The 25,837-nt window shown below is 44.7% G+C and overlaps 1 protein-coding gene across 2 annotated transcripts; it reads left to right on the top strand.

Annotated features, from left to right (window-relative positions):
• Positions 1-7,391: 7,391 nt before the first annotated feature.
• On the top strand, positions 7,392-25,632 carry cnksr1 (connector enhancer of kinase suppressor of Ras 1). 2 transcript variants are annotated; one of them, XM_076165518.1, is made up of 21 exons: positions 7,392-7,599; positions 8,488-8,645; positions 10,335-10,537; positions 10,883-10,967; positions 16,621-16,662; positions 16,757-16,876; positions 17,894-17,953; positions 19,844-19,912; positions 20,026-20,145; positions 20,255-20,364; positions 21,366-21,505; positions 21,679-21,851; positions 21,945-21,978; positions 22,095-22,270; positions 22,405-22,478; positions 22,778-22,849; positions 23,272-23,333; positions 23,465-23,526; positions 23,614-23,701; positions 23,959-24,131; positions 24,275-25,632. In XM_076165518.1, exons 1-21 carry the CDS (start codon positions 7,548-7,550, stop codon positions 24,704-24,706), a joined length of 2,505 nt encoding a protein of 834 aa, XP_076021633.1. In that variant the 5' UTR covers positions 7,392-7,547; the 3' UTR covers positions 24,707-25,632. The 2 variants fall into 2 exon arrangements, with proteins under 2 accessions (XP_076021633.1, XP_076021632.1); XM_076165517.1 differs by having other exon boundaries at positions 7,393-7,599; positions 23,611-23,701.
• Positions 25,633-25,837: the final 205 nt, after the last annotated feature.

Here is a 25,837-nt window from a genome sequence, read left to right on the forward strand (position 1 = left end):
AGAGAATAGATTGACGGGAGGGATTTAAGCTCAGCCGTGTGAAAGGAGCAAAGGTGGGAACGCTGCACCTGGGCTTCACAGCTGGGGGGGGGGGGTCTCTTTATGGAGGAGGGATGAAGGAATGTGGATCACAAGGACTCAAGTGAAGTGAAGTGCCTTTAAGAGAGAAGATTCACCTCAGATCACACAGATACCGGTCGATAAAGAAATCTGATTGGTTCCCGTCGCTCTCATTTTCTGCTTTGTTTCCAGCGTGTCTCGCACAAAAGCCGGCAACCCGACACTCTCATTAAAACTCCTCACGCTCACTGTGTCATATTATTCCGTGCAGGCTGGTGGCGTCGTGATACAAAAGGCCGATTTCTCTCCACGATAAAAACAACTTCCCTCCCCTCTGACCCTTTAAAGCGTCTCTACCCTGGCCTCCATCTGCTCCTGCCACCAGCCAACCGCCTGTTGCTGCCGTTTCCCTTTTGGCTCGTCTAACATGTTTGCAGCTCGTGATCCTTAGTCTGTCTCTCTCTCTCTCTCGCTCTCTTTCTGTGCTCCATCAATCGGGGCCCTGTGTCGTCTCCCTCTGGAGCGCCATCGGGAACCAAAGTGTGCAGCTGGCTTGTAGGTTGGTGACAGGGATGAATGGCCGGCGGCCCAACGCTGACTGGCGCTCACTGCTGTGACTTAATTAATCAGATAAATACTGAATCTGTTGGGGGCCAATCGTCATATTAGGAGTTTCTATATACAAAATCTCAACCTATATATACACAGATGCAGTTGATATTATTAGAATGGATTCCTGAGAGTTGTTTATCCCAGTGACAGAGTATTTCAGCGTATTAAACTTCTTCACAGACTCTGCAGCACCATCTGTTCATCTGCGACTCCGCCAACTCACAGGCTGCAGAGGATTGTAAACAGTGGAGTCTGCAATGTAACAATGACACTGTCTCCAAATCCCAAATCCAACAAGTGCTTATTTCTGTGCCTTTGTGTACATTTCGCAATTTTAGAGACGGCCGTCAAAAAGACCACCACCACCACCCAATGGATTCAAATTCATAAAGCTGCAATCAAGCGTTATCGTGGCAATCTTGGGCTTTGGGAATACGGTGACTAAAGCTCATTCCCTTTCATTTAGTGCCGGTGTCGGATCTATTAAGAAACCAAGCTAGCGTGAAATCAAAGTTATCTGAGAGAAGAGAGCGAGACGGAGAGGAATCCAGCCTCACCGGCGATCAGACTGATCCTCCTGTGAAGCCGTCCGGGGGATTGTTTGTGCAGACTGTAATTGACACACAGCGCTATTCATCTGTGACATGAGGGACACAAAACATGAAACCAGACACTCTTCACCTGCTAATTGACTGGGTAATGTTGAGGAGTTGTTCCTCCATGTTTTGACACATCTTCCACATCTTCTATTAGGGAGCAAAGAGGAGGAGAAAGGAGGAAGTGGAGGAACTTTAAAGCGGTGGGAGCTGTGGAATCGACCTTCGTCCTGTAGATTCAGGTGTATCTAGTCTCTAGTCTCTCTCTCTTCCTTCATTATTATGACCCGTGCACAAACACACACACCTCTGATATAGATCTGCTAAGGGGCCACACATGTTTAAGCAGAAGCTCCAGAGCAAAGTAAGACACAATCACCACAGCAGCTTTTACACCCCAGAGTTCAACCTTCAACCTCTACTGACATAAACTTCAAAATATAAACCTCAGACTTCAAACACTCCCTAAACCCTGAGAGGAGTTTGTTCTCTCTCGCTACTTTATGATGCAACATGAGGCAGATTACTTTGTTCTTCATAGTTTGGAGCTTTTGAAGTTATTTCAGATCCCCCAAACATCATGCAGAATGTGTCCAAACCGATCATTCTGAGATGATTATGGGAACAAAATGGTGAAGACTGCAGAAACAAACAAGGATAGTAGGATTTGGAGTCTTTCCTGGTTCATGTCCTCTCTGGGGGAAGATGGACTTTCATTCTTTTCATTCCATATTCATGCAAACTAATTAAAATGACATCCTTCATTTAAAAAACACACAGGATACACAACGTGAATTATTAATAGAGTTGATTCATCCCAAGCTTGGCTACAGTTGCTACAAAAAGCTTTATATAAGCCAGAGGAGTCAGATTTTGAGTAAAGATTGTCATTTCCTTTTGGCTTTAAAGTCAGATTAGTAAAGGGATTAGAGCAAACAAAGCAACGTGGACACTTAGGTCTTGTCTCGTCTTGTGCTCACCTCTGTCTCCAGCTGCACCAGTTCCATAGTGGGCCATGGCTCTGCAATCTGTGCAAGAGGCATGTCGGCTGGATCCTCAGGTTCCTCTCAGCTGCTGGAAGTTTGCCTCGCGCTTAAATTCGCTCTCTTGTTCGGCCTTTGGTGAGAATCTCCCACTCGGGTCCAAGTCCAGAAAGAGATTTAAACACCACTTTACTCTCTCTCTCTCTCCCTCTCTCTCTCTCTCTCTCTCTCTACGTATGTGTGTGTGTCAAAGAACACACACATGCACGGCGCAGCGAGGCACGATCCGCCTTAGGAAACTGTAATCCCCGTAATTTGGACGTCGGCGTCTGGATCCCACTTTACAAAAATGACGCGTTGAGAAGGAGAAAGCTGGTAAAACACCAACAAACAAGCCGAGCGGCGGTGTGTGTGTGCGTGTGTGTGGCTGTTCCCAGGTACGCGCCTTTCGCCACACACCGGGTTCGGGTTTGACAGGCTGGGGGAGGAAGAGGAGAAGAAGGAGGAGGAGGAGGAGCGGAGAGCAGTTTCCAGTATCCAAAAGCTCTCCACGCCGGCAGCGAACTAATGACGCCAGGCGACCTCGATGATGAGGGGATTGAAACAGAATCCCCTTTTCTGCAGTGATTTGTGGCGGATCGGATCGCAGAGACTTCGCCTCCGTGCAGCAGCTTCCAAAGAGTGCGAGCCCCCGTGTGGCTCTGTAGTACAAGCTGCTACTCGGGCTGCGATTGGCAGGCTCCGGCAGGCTTTACATCCAGCCCACTTCCCCCCTGAGTGTGTATGTGTGTGTGTGTGTGTGTGTGTGTTGTGTCTCCCACAAGCACACGCGCCGCCACCTGGCCGATAGAGTGAACTGCAACTACGTAATGCAGCGCTTGTGACTCGGTGAATGAATGAATAAATGAATGAATGAATGAATAAATGAATGGATGGAGGGCGGGAGGGAGGGATGGAGGGATGGGTGGATGGAGGGATGGAGGGTTTGCGGTCTTTGTTGCTCCTGGGTGCAGCAGGTGCAGCACAGAGGAGCACAACAATACATCATCCTGTGCTGATGGCCTTCAAAGGGAACATGTATCAATAATCAATCGCTTGCGTGATGAACTGAGAGTGGGTTATATGAAATTATAGGGTAAGGAAGGAGTGTACAGAAGAGGAGAGGAGAGGAGAGAGGAGAGAGGAGAAGGAGAGAGGAGAGAGGAGAGAGGAGAGGTGCATTGTTCCACTGATGCTGCAGTCTTTTCATTGATAATAGCTCATGTAATGATCCTTGTCATCTTCGGTGATACAATACACACCCCTCCACCCTCCACGCTCTCCGCTTCATTCACCACCGAGTGGATTTCACTCAGTTGGTTACCATTGGCAACAAGAGGGCATCAAACCACCAACCTCCCCCTCAGGGATCAGACACATTTTAGATTTGAGTTAAGATGAAGGCTTCATGATAAAAACAGACCGAATGCAACAGAACAGAGAACAGAGAGTTTGGAAGTTTGTGTCCTTGTTTGGCTCAGGGTGTGTGTGTGTGTGTGTGTGTATGCAACATGCTGCAGCTGAACGAATGAGGCCTGTTTGTCACATCCATCTGTCTCCACGCTGTTCTAAGCTCGTGACACACACACACACACACACACACACACACACACACACACACACACACACACACACACACACACACAGATCTAAACTGGACCGAGTCATGTATCCTCCTCCTGTTGGTCCTCAGTCCTGACGCGTGGCATGTGTGTGTCTTTTGGACTTTGTAGCCAAGCTGTTACACTGCACCACCTTCATCCGTCCACATGGGACCAACAGACACACATCAGGTGAGACAATGCCACCTAGGGTCAGGGTCATCCATCACACTCTTACGCAACAACGTCAATGCCATCTCTTTGCTGTCATTAAACCAATAATCTGACTGTTTGATGGATGAGACCATTATACAGACGGCTGCATGTCATTGTGCTTCTCCTCCCATGCCTCACCCTACTTTCTCTCATTTTCCCTTTCATCCATTATGCATGCAAGAAGAGCTGCAGTCCTTTCCCTATCTCACCGACGATGCCAGTAGATCAAGATGAATACTGGAACAATGCTCTGTGGTTATGATGCCTACTGGAAGATGGGCTGTGATCCAGAGATAAGAGTGGGGACAATAAAGACGGATCCAGAAAGATGAAGAAAGATGTCTGAGACGTGGAGGAATGGGAACAATAGCTATTTCACACCAAAGCGCTTGGAAAATCAATGCATTCTGATAACAAAGGTCACTGGTCCCTGGAACGAAATGCCTCCTTTGCAGAAACCGACGATTTCTCTAATAGAATCGATTGATCTGTTCGAATAGCTGGAAGGCTTTATGGCAGTGAGCGGCTTCCATAGGAATCGAAGCAATGGCCTTATATGGATTGAAGGGAATCACTGCTCCCTTTCTCTTGATGACGTTCTAATGACATCACAGGTGACAGTTCTGACTCATGAGTGTCTCCCCGGCAGTGTCAGCTGACTCTGGGGATGCCCCACACCACTACTGGCTTGAAGTGAAGGATCATGGGTAGTATGACTCAGTCCAGCCAGTTGTGCATGTGCGACAGAGCATGGCTACCTCATGACTTGTTGGCATATTGATGTAGAATGAGCCGTGTGTGTGTGTGTGTGTGTGTGTGTGTGTGTGTGTGTGCGCGCGTGTGTGTGTGGGTGTGTGTGCATGTGTGTGGCTGTCAAATAAGGAAAATATCAGATTGGCAGATTCAGAGCCGAAATGTTAGATTGTTGATGTTAGATTGGTGAGATGAGATAAAGATGAGATTGTTGATCTGTTTGGTGAATTCACTGCTTGAACTGTAGATATTTTCCCGATTTGTTGGTCTTTCCGCTCTTAACAAGCCTGATTCTCACAAGTGGAGAGCAAATTTTGGATATTTCCTGGGAGGAATATGCTGCGAACAAGCTTAGTCTAAGTCTGGGTTTGGTCACACTACACCAACTAGACAGATGTAGGGAAGAGACTATAGCTGTACACACACATTGTTCATCATGCATGAGTCCAATGTGTGTTTGCAGGCTTTGAATAGTTTCTGTAGTTTCTGCATAACATCATAAAAGATCATCATCATTAATTTTACAGTGATCAATTACCAGCAGATCATTTGTAAAGTAGGAATCATAAACTACTTCCAAACTTCATTTTATCATTATTGATTAGCTCATTAATGTGTGTAAGCAGAGGGCACAGGGAGGTGGTAACACATCAAAGTGGGTCAGTAAACGATAACGGGCTCCTCTTTGATATCACACTATTTTTGAACCGGCATAAGCAAAGACAGAACAGAAGATTGCAGAGCTGCGTTCAGCGATGGAAGCACTGACAAGCAGAAACAGCGAGTCGCGACATGAATCTGTTTCTCAGGTATTTTGGGCTGGGCCAGCACGAAATCGTCACACGGCAGAATCCACGGCAGAGACCATTTTGAGTACAAAACCGACCACAGTGGCACATCCTCATCTCGGAGAGGTCAATCACCTGGCTCCAAATGACTAGAATGATGTCAAACTCAATGGTATAACAATGCAGGATCTAATGGTGCTAAGGCTGGAAAAAGCAATACATTTGGGGAAGAAATGAGGGAGATTAAGTGCTGTTGTGGCTGAAATGAAATAACAAATAGCTTTCAACTTAATGCCTCTTCCGCTATTAAACTCTTATCGGATTACTTGATAGGAAAAATGAATCAAAACAGGGAGCAAATGCATTAACCCCAGATTACAATCCATTAAAGCCATGTAGAACATCTTACGCTATTGCTTGCCAGCCAAATCATCTTTAAAGGCTATTTTAGATGAGACATTCATGTGAAAACTAACATTAACATACACGCGCACACACACCCACACACACATTGGAATGAGTCCTGACAGATTTCTCTCCAAGATGTTAACCTGAAAGCTTAAAGCGCAGTGACACTTTGTGCCATTTCACCTGCTTGACCTCTTTCTGTTCTCTCTCTCCCTCTGAGCTTCTCTTTTTGGTTCAAAGCAGTGACAGCAGGGGGTGCCAGATATCAGAGGGCAGCTTTTTCCACCGCTGACCTTTCCATCAAGCATCGCCCTTTACCTCTGGGGACACTCGACAACAGATTACTTTGGGGATTGTTGTCCGTTAAGTACTACTTGTCTGAAGTGGAACCAGGGAGCTCCACAGCAAATTCCAATTCCTAAAGGAGTCCGGCTTAATCAATAACCGCGTACATTACTGCAGATGTATAAAAGAGGCATTCTGGATTAACTGCGCCCATCAGCTCGACATCGACGCTCTGATCTAACGTCTTCTTTAAGAGTTTATGCATAGTATTGACTTCTATGGTTGTAATCATTCAACCTTACAAGGACTTTGAGCCCCGTGGTTAGTGATTGCTTAATTGCACTTGGGTTATCGTGTCAAGTGCTTACAGAGAATACACACTGAGTGAAGCAGAGAGCTGGACGAGGCCTTTATAATCACCCCAAGAGAACACACAGATCAGTCAGTTGACACATGCAGCGAAATTACATATGAGGATTAGAGTCATCATGATTCTGTTATGGTTGATCTGTTTATGTTTGTAGTTATTTGTGAATGAAAACTCCACATACATGACAGGCCGGAAGTCATGAAGCTCAAAGGATAAAGCAGGGAACACATTAGGTCACTGTGTGCTGGGAGCAGTCTAGCTGAGGATGGAGGAGTAAGAGGATTAAGATCTAGAACAAGTTATTTGCTACTTTGGTCTTGTGACGATTTACTCATGTGGGTAAACGTTGAGTGGAATATTGAGAGTTTATGTGAATGGGAGGTTATAAATACTGTAAATTCCTACAGAATATAGGACCTTGAATGCACTCCGGCACAGTGGAGGGATTATGTGCTGGACAAACAAAAACAAAGGCCCTGCTCCCTTTTTCAGGACTTTTATGGAGCTGCACCTCACACACACAAACTCACACACACTCTGTTCCTCCTCCAGGTAAGGAGCGGAGGAGGGAGGGATCTCTGCTCCTGGTTCAATCTGACAGCTGCGCTCTATTGGCTAACAGCAGGAGGGGAGGGAAGGGGGGACGGGGGACGCACACCTTTACCTGCCAAGAAGAAGAAGAGGAGGAGGAAGAGGTGGAAGAGGGGGAGTGCCACGATTCGTCATCGTCGGAATCCAAATCGGGATCGCATTTTCCTTCTTCCAGCAAGCCGGAGAGGTAGATATCGACCAGAAGAGCTGGAAGGCTGACGAGCGACCGCAGCAGGACTCCGATCATGGAGCCGATAACCAGCTGGAGCGAGGAGCGAGTCGGCGAGTGGCTCCAAGGTGAGCACCATCGCACTTTTACGCACACTCACACCCACTCACCCACACTGATCGCCTGTCAGGGGGACTTTAGGATCACGGCAGCGGGTCAGAAATAGAAACGATCACACACACACGCACACAAATCCTCCTGGAAGTGAAAGGTGGAGGAGGAATGAGGAAGTGGCCCAAACTCTCAGAGTGAAGCCACAACACACACACACACACACACACACACACACACTCTCACACTCACACTCACACACTCACACACTCACACACACACACACACACACACACACACACACACACACACACACACACACACAGCAAACAGTTTGTTATTCCAATATCAACACTGCTCGTTGTATTGCAGCGTGTTGATTGTGATTTCTGTGGTTGTGAAGCTTCATGTTTGCGCGCCCTGTTTCACCTCAGATCTGTTACACAGTCACTGTTGAGGCGGACGAGGGTTTTATTGCTTACTGTTTGTTATTACCTCAGTATTTACGACACACTTACGTATTTATGATAGTTTTCTATTTTTATATATTTGTCTTGTTAGTTTTTTTTGTTTTTAAGTTGTTTTTAAGTTGTTTTCCCTTTAATTTGTACCATGTTTCTGAAATGACAACTTTAATACTTAATTTCCAGTTGTCATTTTCACGTTGTACGTTGAGTTTGATTGTTAACCAAAAAGTAGAAATTTGTACTTATAATATACTGTAACATAATGACATAATATATACAAAGGGAATGTGTACAGTCCCTTTATTTAGGATGCAACTGGCCCCTCTAATCTCACTCTACATGTCCTTACACGCATGTGACTTTCTGCCTGTTCACTCCCATGTGGTTTATACTTTTATGCTTGAGGGTGTTTACACGCGTTTGTGGTTCTTTGTCCAGGTCTTGACGCCCCCCTGCAGCAGTACGCAGTGTCAGATTGGAATTTGTCCGGACTTGAGCTGCTCCAGTTGACTTCCCATGATCTGGAAAGTTATGGAGTCCATAAGATTGGACACCAGGAACTCATACTAGAAGCTGTGGAGAAGCTGTGCTCTCTGGTATGTGTGTGTGTGTGTGTCTGTGTGTAAACCAAGACCATCCATCTTCTTGTCTTTTTTTTTATCCTGTAATTTTGGAATGGTGGAGATGTTTTTCGGTCCACCATGGCACGGTTTGCTGCGTTATCAGCCGCTGTTGAACTTTCTCCAGGGCAGATTAAGCCAACATACACATAAACATCTCCTCTCATGGCCATACAAGTCCGGCTTCGCCAAAATGCACTTGGATTCATTAGTGACATTCCGCTTAGGTTCTAGTTCGTCATCACATCAGGTTGACCCTCTAGTTTCATGCACCCAGTCAAGCATCTTATATTAACACACGTTCTATTTACCGACACGATTCAACTGCAACCAAAACAGATTTACAAGACAAACACATGTGCATAATAATTCACGTGCTAATGTTTCTATTAACTATTAAACACTTCCACCTCTCCATTCACTTCCACTCTCTATATTTATCTGCCCTGCAAATGAATTCCCCTATTTTCTAAGGGACTCAATAATCACAATCTGTGTATGTGCACATGTTTGTTGTCGTCCTGTTTCCAGAATGGCCTTTGTTTCCATGGGAGGGCTAATTGAATAGGCCGGTGCCAGGCAATGCTTCGGCTCGGGTGGCTTAACGGCCTGGGGGAACATCAGTGTGTGGTTAAGGCTGCTTAAACTGCTTGTTGGCAAACTTTTGACATAACTGTGACAATAATTAAAATAGTCATGAAAACTGATTAGAATGATCCACAGTTGAACCAAATCTGAATGAATGAGTGCATAGAAGACACTAGAAGAGTTACATAAGCATAATAGCGGAGGATGTGTGTGTGTGTGTGTGTGTGTGTGTGTGTGTGTGTGTGTGTGTGTGTGTGTGTGTGTGTGTGTGTGTGTGTGTGTGTGTGTGTGTGTGTGTGTGTGTGTGTGTGTGTGTGTGTGTGTGTGTGTGTGTGTGTGTGTGTGTGTGTGTGTGTATGTATGTATGGAGTTCAAGCACATGCTTACTTAATTCACAACCGGCGCGTTGAAACAGCCATGAAATATTCATGGCCGCTCTTGTTGATGATTGTCCCTTGCTGGTCGATTGTGCGACAACGAGGCCCGGGCGGCACAAACCTCTTGACCATGGACGAGTGGGTCATGACAAAAACCTGCCACTGCTACAGAGGCTGTGAAGGGTCATACAGCTCAGCCGGGGAAAATGACGACCCGTGCGTAAGAAAGCTCTCGTCTGTGAAGAGGCTTTGATGTTAGCAGAACCTTTATTTGATCTACATGAATTCATCTTCATCTTTAGATCATAGATGAAGGCAGAAGAAGCATGAATAAGCAATGCAACTGCAGGTGAAGGAAAGGAAAACTTCATTCTGCATCGCTTTGGTGTTGTTCAATATTAGTTTTTGCTGTGTTACCACTCAAATTCTGTCTATTTTGTTGTTGTGTGAAGGGATTTTCCTACAAGATAGTCTTTCCTAAGTGTTAATTGTGTTCAAGTCTCTAATAATAGGAGAGATTTGACCACAATGCAATGCAGCTACAAGAATTATACTGTAGGTTTTTGCAACTTCTTCATATCACAATTCCCTTCTGCAGCTGCACATAAATCCTAGAGGAGTGTGTTAAAAGGCATTCTAAGCATTGAAGGAGAACAGTTGTTTACCGACTATGTGTATATGTGTGTGTGTGTGATCTCAGACGTATGGTATAGGCGGTGAGAACCTCCGTGGTCTGACAGAGAAGCTGCGTGCGGTCGCCCACACTCTCCAGATGGGCATCCAGGGCCGCTGGCGCCTCAACAGCTACGACGGTCAGAGCGCCACCAAGCTGCCGGCCGGCATACTGCAGCTGGTGGTGGAGCTCATCACCTCTGCCAAAGGGCTCTTCTCTCTGCTCAACAGGTTTGTGAAGAGGACGTTATCTAATCGCTCCAGAGGCTGCGTTTGGATAGTTTTAGGTTATTCTGCAGCTATTTTTACCCAGAAAATGTTATGTGTTGTGTCCTACAAATGCATGAAAGGGAAAATTGCATGAAAATATGTGTGTGTGTGTGTGCTGTTTCTTGCACAAAAAGCCCAAACCTACAGACGGTTGAATATTCCTCCAGGTCTCCACTCTTTCACATTCTCTTTGTTTGACTTTGTTGCTGCTTGAATTTGTCTCAGAATCGTTCAACGCTACAAATGAATACAAATGAATCCATTCCATTTCTAGGCTCGTTTACATCATGATCCATCTCTCCTCAGGTATCAGTTTTTCCAGCTCAGCAGACACGCCGCCAGCAAGAACATAATCATCCACTGCAGAGAGCTGGGAGCAATTGTACACAAGGTTTGTGTGTGTTTGTGCGTTCATCCTACACTCTCCCAGCCCCCATTTTGTGAGTGAATCTACCGCAGGTGCTCTATCAAAGAGGAACCAAACCTAAGTAACATGTTTCTGCTGGTTGTCATGTGTAGTAAACTCTCTAAAGAGGAACTGCAACCTGTTGTTCGATGGCTTCTTTTTTTCTGAGAATTAACCTCTAAAATGCGAAGCAGCAGCCCAAGCAAACTCCTCGTTCCTCCGCTTTGCTTGGGTAATGCATTCTTTATCTTTACATTCCTGGCATAGTTGAAGGTGGCTGTACTTCAAGGAAGCTTCAGAGGTGATTGCAGAAGTAAGAGGGAGGACGGCTTGTTTACTCATTCGCCTCGTCCTGCGAAACTGTCTTGGTAATCAAATGGCAGGAGAAGGAGAAATGGTGAATGCGTAGTCAGAGAGAAGTCACAGAGGGGGAGGTAGCAGCAGTAGTAGTAGCGGCGGCAGGGGCAGGCCTGGATATGTTATAGTGCCTAGGGGAGGGAGTGAGTGTGTGTGTAGGGTAGAGCTGGTAGCAGAGAGAGAGAGAGAAAGAGGGAGAGGGAGAGAGAGAGAGAGAGAGAGAGAGAGAGAGAGAGAGGGAGGAGACTGCGCAAGAGCACACCGGCACCGTTCAGTGACTTTTGACTCCTGGGGGAGAACGAGAGAATGCCGAACGCACAGCACAGTGCTTGAGAGACACAGCGAGAGAGAGAGAGAGAGACAGACAGCCTAATAACTCTAGAAGTGCATTATGCTGTCATCGTAGCAACGTTACAGGTTATTAACCCAGCTGAAAAGATGAATGGAGAGGAAGGAGAGATAAAGAGATAGAGTTACAGACAGAGAGAGAGAGAGAGAGAATGAGATAATCAAAGGGGCAGTAAGAGGCTGTGGGAGAGGGAGAAAGGAGGGGGGGGGCTTTATATTTAGCCACCCAGAGCTGCACTACAGGTACAGTACTCACCTCTTTGACTGCTTAATCCCACCTAAAGTGATGTTTCTTTGCTGCTTAAGATGTAAGATGAAACACAACGGCAAAGTGTTTCTGTTTGCATACCACTTGACTATTTTTCATAATTTTAGTATTCTGTGTGTGTGTGTGTGTGTGTGTGTGTGTGTGTGTGTGTGTGTGTGTGTGTGTGTGTGGCTTCGGTGTTGATCATGAGAATCAAGAGGTTCTGATTCGCTCGGTGCTTAGACTTGGCCTCACCTTGACCTGAGGAGGAGGAAGGAAGGAAGGCAGTGAGTCTTGAATGGATGTTTTTTTTGTGTAATGAGGTGAATCAGATTTGGGGCCTGCTGCCTGCTGCTTGTTGCTGTTGTTGTTGCTTTTCCAACTCAGACTGAGCTGTGATTAGTGAGCAAACCACCTCAACCCTGCATCCCAGCGTGACTCTTCTCACAGGGTTTGATCAGCGTCTGGTTTTGACTAGCCATTGTGTGCCAGATTCCTGTTTTTGAACTTTGTGGACACGTGTTTCACCACTCAGAGGGATTGTTCTTCTTGAATGGGCTTTGTGCAATTCATCTTTAGTGAGTCAGGATCAGGCACATAGAGTTGTGTATGAATAAGCGTCACTGATATATTGACAAGCTTGTTTTAGAGGCAGTTATATCAGTCTTTGCCAAAAATACAGTCAAGAAATCCTGATTATTCTTTCATTTAGTTTCCTTGCCTTAGTACAACTTTTCAGCTTCTAAATTTGAAGAATCTGAGCCAAACTTTGTTGTTTACGCTATTTTACTGTTTATCTGAAAAACTAATATTGTCCCTCATACCTATAAGTCCAGTATCAGCTGGGCTTTGGTCGCATTCCAAACTGTCTGAGTCTGAGAACAGTTCGAGGCTTCATTTCTTTGTGTTTCTGTTTTCCTCATTACCTGTTCTGTCAACCAGAACGCAGCTTTGGAGAATAAATCTATCCATAAGGAAGCTATTTTTTTCAGGTTTGTTTATTGATTTAAGCAGGTGAAGCGTTTCATGATCTCACGACTAGAATGTTCTGTGCTCAGACCTGTTCTGAGAAAGAGGTTGAGATTGAGTTTGGCCACTCCCACCTCGCTGAAATGACTGACATTTTTGAAATATTAAATCCATAAGTTTGAAAAAGAAACACCAATAAAGGCCTCACTGACTTCATGTGCTGTTTGGAACAAAATGCCAGAGAGAGAAGCTTAGTTTGGACAGCTGAGGCGGCACAAACAGCGGGCAGCACAGAAGGCCTCGCACCTGCTTAATGAAAATCTGAACCTCCATCGTCCAACTGTCAGCGTAGCATTATCATCCTGCAGGCGGTGTGGAAGTTACAGCTCACCTTATATAAGCACGCAGTCACGTTGCACCTATGCGTCCTTAAATCATTGATGGTTACGTCAGCAGTGCAGCATTTACCGCAGCAGTGTGACAGAATTACACAGAAGCGGTATTATGACGTGCAATGTAGTCATGCAATGTGATGATGAAGGGCGATATAGAGGCGTACGCACAAACATACGTAACTGTGGTCATGGTGAGCGGAGGTCGGCGCCCCCCTGTGTGAGGTTTCTGCTGTGTTTGTCCGCAAGACCACCAAAGGGCTCTTATTGACTGTGTTGTTTGAGTGTGTGTGTATGTGTGTGGGTGTGTGTGTGTGTGTGTGTGCTTCTTCTCGCACCCTGAGGGCCATTGAAGTCAGTAGTCAGCTGGTGTTGTTGGGATCTCAACACCAGAGGAGCTGGCGTAACGCAGGCTCAGTCTGCTTTGAACCGGCCAGGAGGCAGCGGCCAAAGTCCAGGGAGAGAGAAGGAGAGAGAGAGAGAGAGAAAGAGAGAAAGAGAGAGACAGAGAAAGAGAGAGACAGAGAAAGAGAGAGACAGAGTGATAGAAAGACAAGTTTGGAGGCTTCGTCTTAAGGTATGTGAGTTAAATCTGACTTCAATTTTGTAATCAGAAAAGAGAAAACTATTTGTGTGTGTGTGTTTGCATGTGTGTTTGTGATCAATGCGTGGTTCAACTGCAACACGAGACACTCAAGAGATCCATTTGTTAAAAACAATCCAGATTCAATTCAGAATTTCAGAAAGCCATCTTGTTCTGTGCCGTCTAACGATGAGGGAGTGAAATCTGAAAGTCAAGGGGACGGCACTCAGATACAAAACATCGCAAGTCATCTGGAGTCGTCGGTGGTCAGTAGATTGCTTCTGCTTTTGTTGACGTTTGGATGGAACAGGAGGCCCGGGAGTGTGAGGTGGAAAGTGTTGAGGGAGGAGGAAGTGGACATGAAGTGGTCATGGGATAAGGAAAGAAGAGGAGCAGGTGTGAAGAGATCTAACCCAGTGATGTCCTCTTAGTCTTTTTATAGGGAGTGTGTGTGACCTGCTGGCACACAGGGAACATATGTAAACACACACTCACAGGAAAATATGTAAACACACACTCACAGGCAGACAGGACATGATGAGGCTTGTCAAGATGTCTTATCTAATGCTCTTATGTCTATAATCCATCAATTGAGTTGGATGGTGAACATCCACGTGTGTTATCACATCGCTGTGTGTTGGTGTGTGTGTGTGGGTGTGTGTGTCTCCATGCATTCTGTGGTGTGGGCTTTCTTCAAACATGTTACGCCCACATAATAGCTTTAGTCTTTGTTTCCCAGACAACTACAGAAGCTGCACACCACGATTGGCTACACACACAAAACACCATAGATGGAGACAATGAAGCAAATCGCACACATTGTGTTGTTTGACCCGAATCTTTGCCACTTCTGATGACAAAAGCTCCACAGAAAAGAGGAAAGAGGATTTCGATGGCTGTTATCGCTGCCTGGTTACAAGCTGTCGGGTCATCAGAAGCCTCCAGCTGAATGTGTGTGAATGTGTCTCTATGTTGTGCAGCATTGCATATCTCATTGGTGTGTGTGTGTGTGACTGAAGGAGAGCCGGAAGTCATCACGGTTAGAATGCTGCCCCACGTTACAATAAATCCTGTGTCTGGAAACCTGAGGGGCTTTGACCTTCATTTAGAAACGCTTTGATTTGTTTTCAAGTGAAACGCTTTGTCTTCTTAAGAGGGAAATGAAAAGAAGAGCATGAAAGTGGAACGTGACCACGCTGGAGGCTGTTTGGGCCAAAATACAGAATGTCTCCTCTCCTCTCCTCTCCTCTCCTCTCCTCTCCTGTCCTCCTTTGTGTTTCTCTCTCCACCACGCCCTCCTTACACCACATTGGTTTCGGGGCAGAAGTGTACCTGACGCCCACCTGACACACATTCTCTGTGTCATTTCCTGCTCTGCCGAGCTTGAAAGAAAAACGGGAGAGAAAGCAGAGCAGGTTGTGTTGTTGTGACGTGGCTCTAAACACAACAGAATCTGAGTACTGATGTATGGATTTGCTGGATTTTGGCATTTTCTCTGCAAAGCGCCGCCTGGGAAGAGGATTTACTGTAGGTGACCCCAGGGTGAAGTAAATATTTAAAGTTTTTACTGTTATGGTTTCAGATTTCTGTTGGTTTCATCATGACAAAAAGCTCTCAGGCTAAAATTAAGCATTCAATCTATTTTGGCGTCTGTCTGCTCAGCTCTGATCATCAGTGTTGTGTTATCTTGGCAGCAGTGGACTCAGCAGTGTGTGACAGTGTAATGATTCACCGCTCCTTCTGTGTAACAAGTGTTTCAGGTGCGCAGACTGCTTTGCTCAAGGTGGGATCCAGATAGAGATCACGACACCTTTTAAATGTTTACACACAAGCGCTAGCTGTGTGTTTTGGTATAAATCTTGACATGAACAACACGCCAAACACACTCCCCTTCACAGCCGAGCGTCACGGCCTTTAATTAGCTCGGAAATCCAACTCGGTTCCTTGTTGATCCCTTGTTACATTTCACAGGGATTAGTTGCCGCTCACAGTCATCTATGTAACACATCTATCCTCCTCCTCCTCCTCCTCCTTCCTCCTCTATCTCTCATCCTCCTCCTTCATTCTCTCTTGCTCTGGCTACTCCCCTCTGCCCTGTAAGGAGCCGCATCAACGCGTTCCTCCCAGAAACGATACATTACATTTTACATTACGTAAACATTACATTATCATTTAGCAGACGCTTTTATCCAAAGCGACTTACAATAATTGTGTTCAACAAAGGTAGATGAAAGAACTTCAGGTCACAAGAAATCGTAAGCGCATTTCCTTCCTAAACCAACAGCTAAGAGCATAACTAGAGCTAGAGTAGAAGTGCAATAAGTTAGGTACTATGATGAATGAGAAAAAAGGACAAATTAGAAATGAAAGATTAGAAAACAAGAGCATCAGAAGAGCTAGGACAGAGTAGGTGATGTCCTAAGAGGGAGGATCCGGGTAGTGTTTCTTGAAGAGATGGGTCTTCAGCCTGCGGCGAAAGATGGGCAGCGTCCTGTCTGTCCTGACATCAGTCGGGAGATCATTCCACCACTGAGGTGCCAGAACAATACATACATGAGGCAATTTTGTTCCACTCTGTTTACTCAGTCATGCAAAGTAACTGTGACTTTGACCAGAGACTCCCTGCCTATTTGTATATGTGTGTGTGTGTATGTGTGTGTGTGTGAGACAGAGTGTGTGTAATGTAGTCATTCATTCTTTTATTCATTCATTTCCTGAGAATGCGTTTTGTTCATTTAACAGGAAACCACAGTGTATGAGAAAGAAAAGGACATCATCTCTGTTGTAAGTATTTAAGTCTAATCCCTGTCCATGATGTAGTGAGACATTGATTGATAAGGACAAATAAAATCAATTCCTGCTGTTGTTTGACTTCCAGTGTCGCCAGTTGGTGTCGGTGTGTGATGAGATCCTGAGCTCCAGCCCGGAGCCCATCCTGACCCACACTGCCCAGCTGGAGAGCGTCGACCTCGTGCCCGCGGCTCCCGGCGATCACCTGGTAAAGCCAAGCTAGCAGCTACATCCTGCATGCATATAGGGAAATCATTTGTTCTCAAAGTAGGGTTCAGGGGCCTCCAGTGGGTTTTGAGGGCCCAGCAATTATACACAATTGTGGATAACAATGCATCCAAAGAATAAATCTTATTTAGCAGCTTAAAGTGAAGATGTGTGAACATGAATTGGCCCCGTCGGCTTTCTGAACCTGTTTACAGCTTCATTCTCTTGGGTTCTGTCACCTCATCGCCTTGTCAGAACTAAACATATTCCTGCCAAGCGCTCACATTTCCTGTATATTTCAATTTCTCACCATGTAAATAACAACTCTTCTCACCCCTTCCTCTTCCTCTCACACATCTTCTTTCCTTTCCTCACCTCACCAGTGTTTGGACAACATCAACACTTCCTCCCTGTGCTGTTTTTATCCTCCTTTTCTCTCTCTGTTTACATACATACCTTACATTTTGTGTGTTTACCGCTTTGGTAGACATCCTATAGCTTTTAAACCTAACACTAATGTAGAAAAACTGTCATGATTTCAGCAGATATTTGGCCAAACTGATTTTTAGCTTGTTAGTGTGACAGGATAAATGGTTTCCGTGAGTCACATCCTCTCAATACCTATTGTGACCTGTGACGACAGTGTAACACTCACAGGTGAGACTGATGGTAATTAGAGGCTGAACTATGAGGACATCTGGAGACGAGATGTCAATGTCTCCATAGAACCCTGCAGTAATTGAGAGTAACAGGGTGAAGCAGGTCTCGCTTGTCCATTAGTGCGAATTATATGAACTCAATGACGTGCAGAGGAACATTGTGTTTGTCTTTCACTTGCTTTTATGTTCTTATCAGACTATTGTAAGAGTGTTAGACGCCTTCTTTACTCTTTCTGAGGCTCAGTCTGTATCTTTTAGCTGTCTGGATTATATCTCAACCATCCTTTCTCTCTCTCTCTCTCTCTCTCTCTCTCTCTCTCTCTCTCTCTCTCTCTCTCTCTCTCTCTCTCTCTTCTCAGGGCATTGAGATAACGTCAACCGGCTCCAGTAACCACTACGTGACAGGAACTGCTGCTGAGGTCAGACTCTCTTTCAATTTCAAACCTCGCGGGGTTAAAACCTGTAAGTGCTCTTAAACAATCGGCCTGCTGGATCCACTTGAACTCCAGACCCCAGAAAGGTTCTAACGCCGAGGGTTTATAACCTAACAAGCTTTTCATTCTTGTTTAAAAGTGAAGACGAGGCAGGAGACTGACACCTTTGAGTCGACAGACCACAAACTTTTGCATTTGATTGAAACAGGGGAGGAACTGCTGGTATAGATAAGGATGTTGTAGCTTTCACATGGCTCTAATTATAAACCTAAACCTTTGCTGCTACTTCAATGTGTTCTCCTCCTCTTCATCATGAATATCTGAGACGGTTCAAACCATATTCAGGGTTGTTTTTCCGCCTCTCGGTTCATTGAAAGCTTATTCATGATCCCTCTAATAGGGAGCTACAGACCAGCAGAAATCCCCCTTGGAAATACTTTTGCGTTGCTTTATTTTATTTTTAGCTAATGGGTGAGCTCCTTTTCGCTCGCTGAAATTGAAACCCGAGCGCTGTAAATAATGCATTTATTAATATCTCCTCTAAGCCCACAGTGAGGATTTGATCAGTGGAATACAAGTGTGGGCCTGTTTAATCTAATGCAGTCTCATTGGTACGCAATTTTACCACCTTTTTAACATTTATTTACTGTATTAGTCTTATATGTTGATAAATCTAGTCTGTTATCTGGTCTGTTGCTGGACTAGACTAAAGGTCAAATTAAGACAGTAAAGCTCTGGGAATTAAAGTTGCTAATGTCATTAAAGCATTCTAACAGGATTTATTAAAAGTGTTAAATAAGTTGGATGATGTAACTTAAGTTCAAATTGGTTTATTTTTATATTTCTACATTTTAAGCATTAAAGCTGTGGGAAAGTAAAAGTGTCTCATCAGAATCAGCACAGATGCATGATTTCAGCTAGAGCCAAAGATCAGTGAGGGCAGGGGGCTGTCAAAACAAACAAGGTCGTGAAGGAAGGATGGAGGAGGGAGAGGAGAGCGAGCGAGTAAAATGAATGCTGGGTTTAAACTCCTGAGGGACAGAAAGATGGAGATGTTTTTCCATGATGACAACAGCAGCGTGATCGACACTCCCCTGCTACTGCTGTTACACAACTGTGGCTCACTGCTAATGAGAGAGGGAGAGAGGGAGAGAGAGAGAGAGAGAGAGAGAGAGAGAGAGAGAGAGAGAGAGAGAGAGAGAGAGAGAGAGAGAGAGAGAGAGAGAGAGAGAGAGAGAGAGAGAGAGAGAGAGAGAGAGAGAGAGAGAGAGCACCCACGCAGTGTGTAGAAACGGAGGGTTAGATATAAACTATGCAACATATTTATGGGACGATTGCGCTTCAGGAACCCAGAAAACTGAGCAGAAGTAGAGACAGCATTCACTCACTGATAAGAATGTTTGTATGAACCTTTGCTCATCACAGCAACCTATCAATATGCCCATTAAAGTCCATATCTCATCTTTAAATATGATCTTAAAGCACGACAGTTAAAATGCCAATGTATTGATTTGAGGTGGGAACGTCCGCACTTTATGAGACACGAGTACTTTCATATGCATATGTAACTGTAAACTGTGTATGGATGTGTGTGTCAATGCATGTGTGTGCATGTGTCATATTGTATGTGCATGTGTGTGCATAACAACTGCTAGTTATGGATGAGTCATGTAGTCTGAGGCTATGTTTACATGTTTACATGTTTACATTATCTTATTATGAGCATAGGGACCCATCAGTTAATGTTATATGTTGCTGAGTCATGGTAGAGGAAGATCATCTGTATGTATGTGAGTAAGAGTAAACAATAATATCTGTAGACGTGTGTGGAATGATACTTATTTGTGTTGTTGTTGTTGTCGTATCTCTTTGCAGTGTCCAGCAGATTTCTGTGAGAAGATCTTCGCTGGTGATGAAGTTATTCAAGTGAATGATCAAATAGTGGTGAGTGTGTGTGTGTGTGTGTGAGTGTGTGTGTGTGTGTTTATGTCAGCTGGTTCTGTGAAATGCTGTGAAAGATTCCTGCAGTGTGTAGCTGATGAAATGTGGTGCTGCAGGTGGGCTGGAGCAGAGCTAACTTGGTGAAGAAGCTCCGCGAGAACCCTAACGGAGTGACGCTCGTCCTGAAGAAGATCCCTGGATCGCTGCGACGTAAAGACTCTCCACCCTCCTTACAGGTCAGAGGTCAAAGTTGTGGTCTCAGGCAAACATTTGTAATTGCAAACAAGAGAAATCTAAATGCTCCCCTACAGATGATGATGGTTGCTTGTGCTGATTTGTTCTCAGGTGGAGAAAGACGAGGAGGACGAACAGGAGGAAGAGGACGAGGAGGAGGACAATCCGAGGCACTCCATATTTGAGCGGGTCGCAGCGTCTGTCAGGTCTTTGTCTTTTAGGTGAGAACAGAAACTGAGACTTTAAAAAAGAGGAAGTTGGTAAAACCTGGTTGACCAAAATACGTCCATATACCGAAACTTCAAAATAAAAGGAAACGTGTGCGAGTGTTTGGACACAGGTTTGGACGCGGGTTTGATGAATAAGGAAGGATTAGAAATACGAAATCTCCCCAAAAATGCCTTTCCTTTCCCATGAACCTGTTTGACCTTTCAGGCTCCATCATTAATCTGCCAGCAGCTGATACTGTAGATTATTAGCGATGATGTCACACACTTAACGCACGCCCACAACCCACAGGAATGAAGGAAAAGTTGCAAGACGGGGAGAAAGATGAATAAATAGGGAGTTTTGGAAACCCAAAGAAAACAGGGAGGGGGAGGAGACGGAGTGATTGAGTAGCAGAAGAAAAAGGGAGAGATGATGTGAAGCGGAAATACTGAGACGAGTGGAGGGAGTGGGCGTGTCTGTTGCATTAAGGCTGTAAATAATCCCGTCATTGCCAAATACTCAACTGGACATCATACATACACTTTACCGATGAGCCTGCAGGTTAGAATAGATAAGACAGAGACACTTGAACCACACTAATCCATCACTAACCTCCATTTGGCCTGTTTGTTATTGCCTTGTGGTGAAATCGGTGCTTTTGAGACAAAACTGCAACCACCAAATTCACCTCATCCTTTAGTGTCTGGTAAAGCACCTGAACGCTTTAGCAAAAACATACCATCTTCATGTTTCAAGTATCAACATGAACTGGAACTAAACGCAGTCTGCAGGAGAATAAATGTTCTCTTTGTTATTCAAATTTGTGTTTCTTCAAGCTGTTTTGGCTTCTATTGTATTCTGGTTCCAGCTAATGTACCTCCGTGGTGACGTCTCTGAGATATGTCATGTTATGCAATCCTAATTTCCATTTCTTTTCATGTATCAGTCAGGTTCGTTCCATTCCCGTACACTTCATTAACGTTGAACATTCCATTCCCATTATCCCGCCCAGGAAAGCCGTTCACGGGCCAGAGGTGAGTCAGCGGCCTGTGGGACAGGAGGAATCAGAGCTGGCCTCTGACAGGGAGCTAGAAGGAAGTCTGACCTCACATCAAACCCAGGAGGAGTGGCTCTTACTACCGTCGCTTGCAGGTAATGACCACAACCTCTACTTCATATTTCCTTCCTTGAAAAGCAATGTATTTTTGAATCGGAAAGCATTTTGTGTTTGTTGTGTTTTGACATATTGCATGGAGGGTTTGTAGAAAATACACAAAGACAGGATATCAGAGTGTCCTTCATGTGTGTTTGTGTGTGTTTCCTAGGGGATTCTGAAAGTTTGCTCGGTTCAAGGTCCCAAAGAAACAGGAGAAACAGGTCTAAGTCACCCAGGAGTCCTTCTTCACGAAGGTCACCATCACCCGGGTGTTCTTCACCCCTGGGAGGGAACAGGGAGAGTGTGATCACCAGTTCCTGCCCTGATATGGTGGGACACACGGTGAGAAGGATGGGAAAATGTACAAATGCTCCTATTCCGTTTGTTCAGTTTCAACAGTAGGAGTTGATTAATATTGTTGGTTTGTCTTTGCAGGGAAATAAAGAAACAAAGAAGAACTCCACGAAAGGTAAAGTTATGTTGAAATGTTTGTTATGGTTTCAGAGTAAATAGATTTAGACACTCATTTATCTCTCCTAAGTGTCGGTAACTCATCTTTCCTCATCTCATCCCTCTGGCTCGCAGGAATGACAACGGCGCTGAGTCGGCGCCGCGTGTCCTGCCGTGAGCTGGGTCGCCCCGACTGTGACGGCTGGCTGTGGAAGAAGAGGAAGGACAGCGGCGTCTTCATCACGCAGAAGTGGCAGCGCTTCTGGTTCATCCTCAAGGGGCCTAATCTCTACTGGTACACCAGCCAGCAGGTGGGGCTGTGGGGACAATTGGTTGTCGTTGTTACCATTCTTCCCCAGTCACTTTGAAGCCTTTGAATCTGTGCAATGTTTGTAATCTCTCTCTCTCTCTCTCTCTCTCTCTCTTTCTTTCTCTCTCTCCCCAGGATGAGAAGGCGGAGGGTTTGGTTAAAGTCTCCAGTTACAACATTGAAAGTGCTGGAGAGCACAAAAGGAAATAGTAAGAAACACATTTTTATTTACAATCTAATCTAATCTATATTCTTTAATCTAATCTAATGTGTGAATCTTTATATTTTGTAGTCCATCATTGACAGCACACTGTTTTAATACACTGACATACAAAGAGCTGTGCTTGTGTGTTTGTGTGTGTGTGTGTGTGTGTATGTGTGTGCATGTGTGCATGTGTGCATGTGTGCAGCTGTCTGTCTGTCTCTCTGTTTGATTGATGTGTTTTAATTTCTCCAACTTGTTGTTTCATCTCCCCTCCTCCTCCTCCTCCTCCTCTCTCTTCACCAGCGTGTTTAAAATATGCCACCAGCGGTTTCAGACTTTCTTCTTCGCCGCCGAAAACATCGGGGACATGAGCAAGTGAGTGGGAGGAGCTACAACTCAGACCTTCCTCTTTTCTGTCCATATCTCTCTTCTATTCACATTACATTTTATATCACCTATAGCAGTTTACCCACAAGGCATTATATAGTTTGCACATTAACTGATAACAAATTTATGATTTTGCACAATAAACCATCTTTTATCATCGAAATGTTAAGAAGAAATCTGTTTATGTGAAGTCAAATGTTCAGACTTTACTTGTTGCCATAGTTCATATTGGCTTGTGCTGCCCCTTACAGGTCATACATGGTACTGTTAGAAATGATGATTCTCCCTTGTTAGACAATCTTTCGCAAAAAATAAAGTGATTTATGAGTCATATTCATCATTTGTCAAAACATCTGTGAAGTGTATTGTATTGTTGTTGTTGACGTGGACTGTAATTCTATTTTCCCTAGATGGATTAAATGTCTGCTCACAGCCACACAGAAGCACTCAGAGCCTCCAGGCAGTGAAGAAGGTATCCTCATTATATTTATATCATTTTGATTGTGTTTACTGAATCTAAGGTGAGTATCACACTGTGATATGATGAGGTGATGTCTTAAGGTAAATTAACGTAAAATCTAATCAGTGTTTATGTGTCAACAGAATGCTACAGTGAGACAGAATCAGAGAGTGAGGGATCCCCTTCACCTGGCAGGAGAAATAAGGTAAGTACACAACACACACACACACACACACGCATGTACAATCGCACCCATGAATGGCATAAATAAATATGTTTATGCTTTTAGAAGTTTCAGGCCAACACTCTGCCTCGCACTAAGGGGAAGAAGGAGAAGGTGCCATGTTCAACCCCACCAGCAGGGAGCAGCAAAGGAACAGGTACACAGGCCTTCCTGTCTCTTTTCCATGTGTCATTAATCAGTGAAGCCAGCCACCAATATTTTATTTATGTTTGGAAAGTTATTTTTACCATGTTATTTTTCTTTACCATCCAGACAGAAATAACAAGATAGAAATAAATAATTCACAACTACTTACTGGGTGTGATGTCCTCATCCGAACTCATTTCCCTGCTTTGTTTACACACTTTATCTCTCCTTACTTCGGACTGTCTGTCCCTCTGTGCCTGCACGTAGATGACGAGATGGGCAGGATGATAAACAACATAAAGGAAGGAGGCGTGTCCCTGATTGGTCACGACCAGCCACTGACACACGACCACTTTAGGAAATCGTTTATCCGGCGCAACAAGAACCCTATTATCAACGAGAAGGCACACGCGCTTCGTGCCCTGCAGAGCACGCTGAAGGTGAGCAGTCGTCCATTTCAATTTCCTGAACTAATGTTTCATCAAAATAGGACAGTCCCGCTTTAAACGACTTCAAAACAACTATGCTTTACTGTACAATAATTGTTTTCAGGCAGTTTTATATTTATACTTATACTCTGCAGGCCAAAGAAGCCGAGCTGCAGCGGATCAACAAGATCCTGGACGACTCGAGTCCGTCAGCCCCCAAGTTTCGTCAGTGGAAGGAGACCAACGAGGATCTGTTTCTAGAGATCGAGAGACTGGCCAACCTCAGGACCGCCAAAGAAGGGCCCGAGGTGGTGCAGGACACGCCCACCGAGGAGGTTGCCTTGGAAACAGTTGCTAAGGAAACAGCCACCGCAGAGACAGAAGGTGCATACAGACTGAGCCTCAGTGACGGCGAGCAGTTAGTGGACGCAGAACCTTCTGATGTTCACTTAGAGATCCCATCAGGTTCTCCGACCCCAGAGTCCCCTCCAGTATTAGAACTGTCACTGGGATCCCTGCAGGATTCCATAAACAAAGAGCTGAGTGAAATGGCTCAGAGCGGAGAAGAGAACTACTTCTACATTTGAGACGGAGAGTGAGGAGGAAGTACATCGCACCTGTGGTAATTAAGGGGTTACTCTGCTGCTTTAACACATCAAAATCAGTTCATTGGTTATGTACTCTTCAGCATGTGGAAACAACTTTATTAAGGTGATTTGAAAGAAAAGAGAGCTGTGCAGAGTGAAGGAAAAAGATGCTTATGGCAACACAAGAGTTCACAATACAAGTTTGAAAACTAGAATGACTCACACGAATGCTTTTAAATACAGTCATAGTTCTGGCATGATGAATAATGCTCCTCCCTTAGCCAATAAACTGAATTTAATGGTATAACCGGTGGAGCTTCCTTTAAATGGTATGATCAACTAAGCCAGCGAAATGCAAAGTGCAAGCCTGTCTGTGCTTTTCCACATGAAACAAACCCCTGACCTACTCTCAACATATCACCTGATCCAAGAATTTGATGAGATTACATCAGACAAAAGAACAAGTCAATTTGTGTCTCGCTGTAATACTCATACAGATTTGTTTTTATAGAACCGTGCGAGAATTTGTAAGATAAATCTTGTCTGTCGTGTAAATACAATTTTGCCATAAATACTGTATGTATTTGTTTAATGACATTACCTTAATAAAGGTATACTTCTAAAAGAATTTTGCACAGAAATACAAGCTGAATAGTTTATACTGACCCTCTCTGCGCTTTGTAGAATAATTTAATTTGCCTGGCACTGTATGTGGGTCTGTGCCTATGAATCATATAGCTGAGCTGTATGACAGGTCTATTGTTGCAAACTATGTCATTGTTCAGTGTTCATTATTGCCCAAGTATACCTTTGAATGCAGCAAAGAGCAAATCTAGTGGAGGTACAGAGGAGTCAGGAGAGGGCGAGCTCCTTTTGACTGTAATGTTCACCGGCTAAATAAAAAGGGAGCGTAATGATCATTGAAATGTGTTGTGATGTTTCTGTGCAGGTAATGAAGCTTTTTGTTTGTTATGCATGTGCGTGTGGGCCAGTCTGAGAAAGAGAAGGGTCAGGGAGGTGACAAAGGTTGGAGAACACAATCCTGTGTGCGTGTAGGGAGGCAGTAGCTCAGTGGGTAGAGCTTCCGCTCGGGAACCGGAGGGTCGCCGGTTCGAGTTCCTGCCGAGGTGC

Source organism: Genypterus blacodes, unplaced genomic scaffold (genome assembly GCF_046128005.1).
Source record: "Genypterus blacodes isolate CSIRO-AG114 ecotype Tasmania unplaced genomic scaffold, CSIRO-AGI_Gbla_v1 ptg000147l_1, whole genome shotgun sequence".
In the NCBI taxonomy this organism is placed as follows: domain Eukaryota; kingdom Metazoa; phylum Chordata; class Actinopteri; order Ophidiiformes; family Ophidiidae; genus Genypterus; species Genypterus blacodes.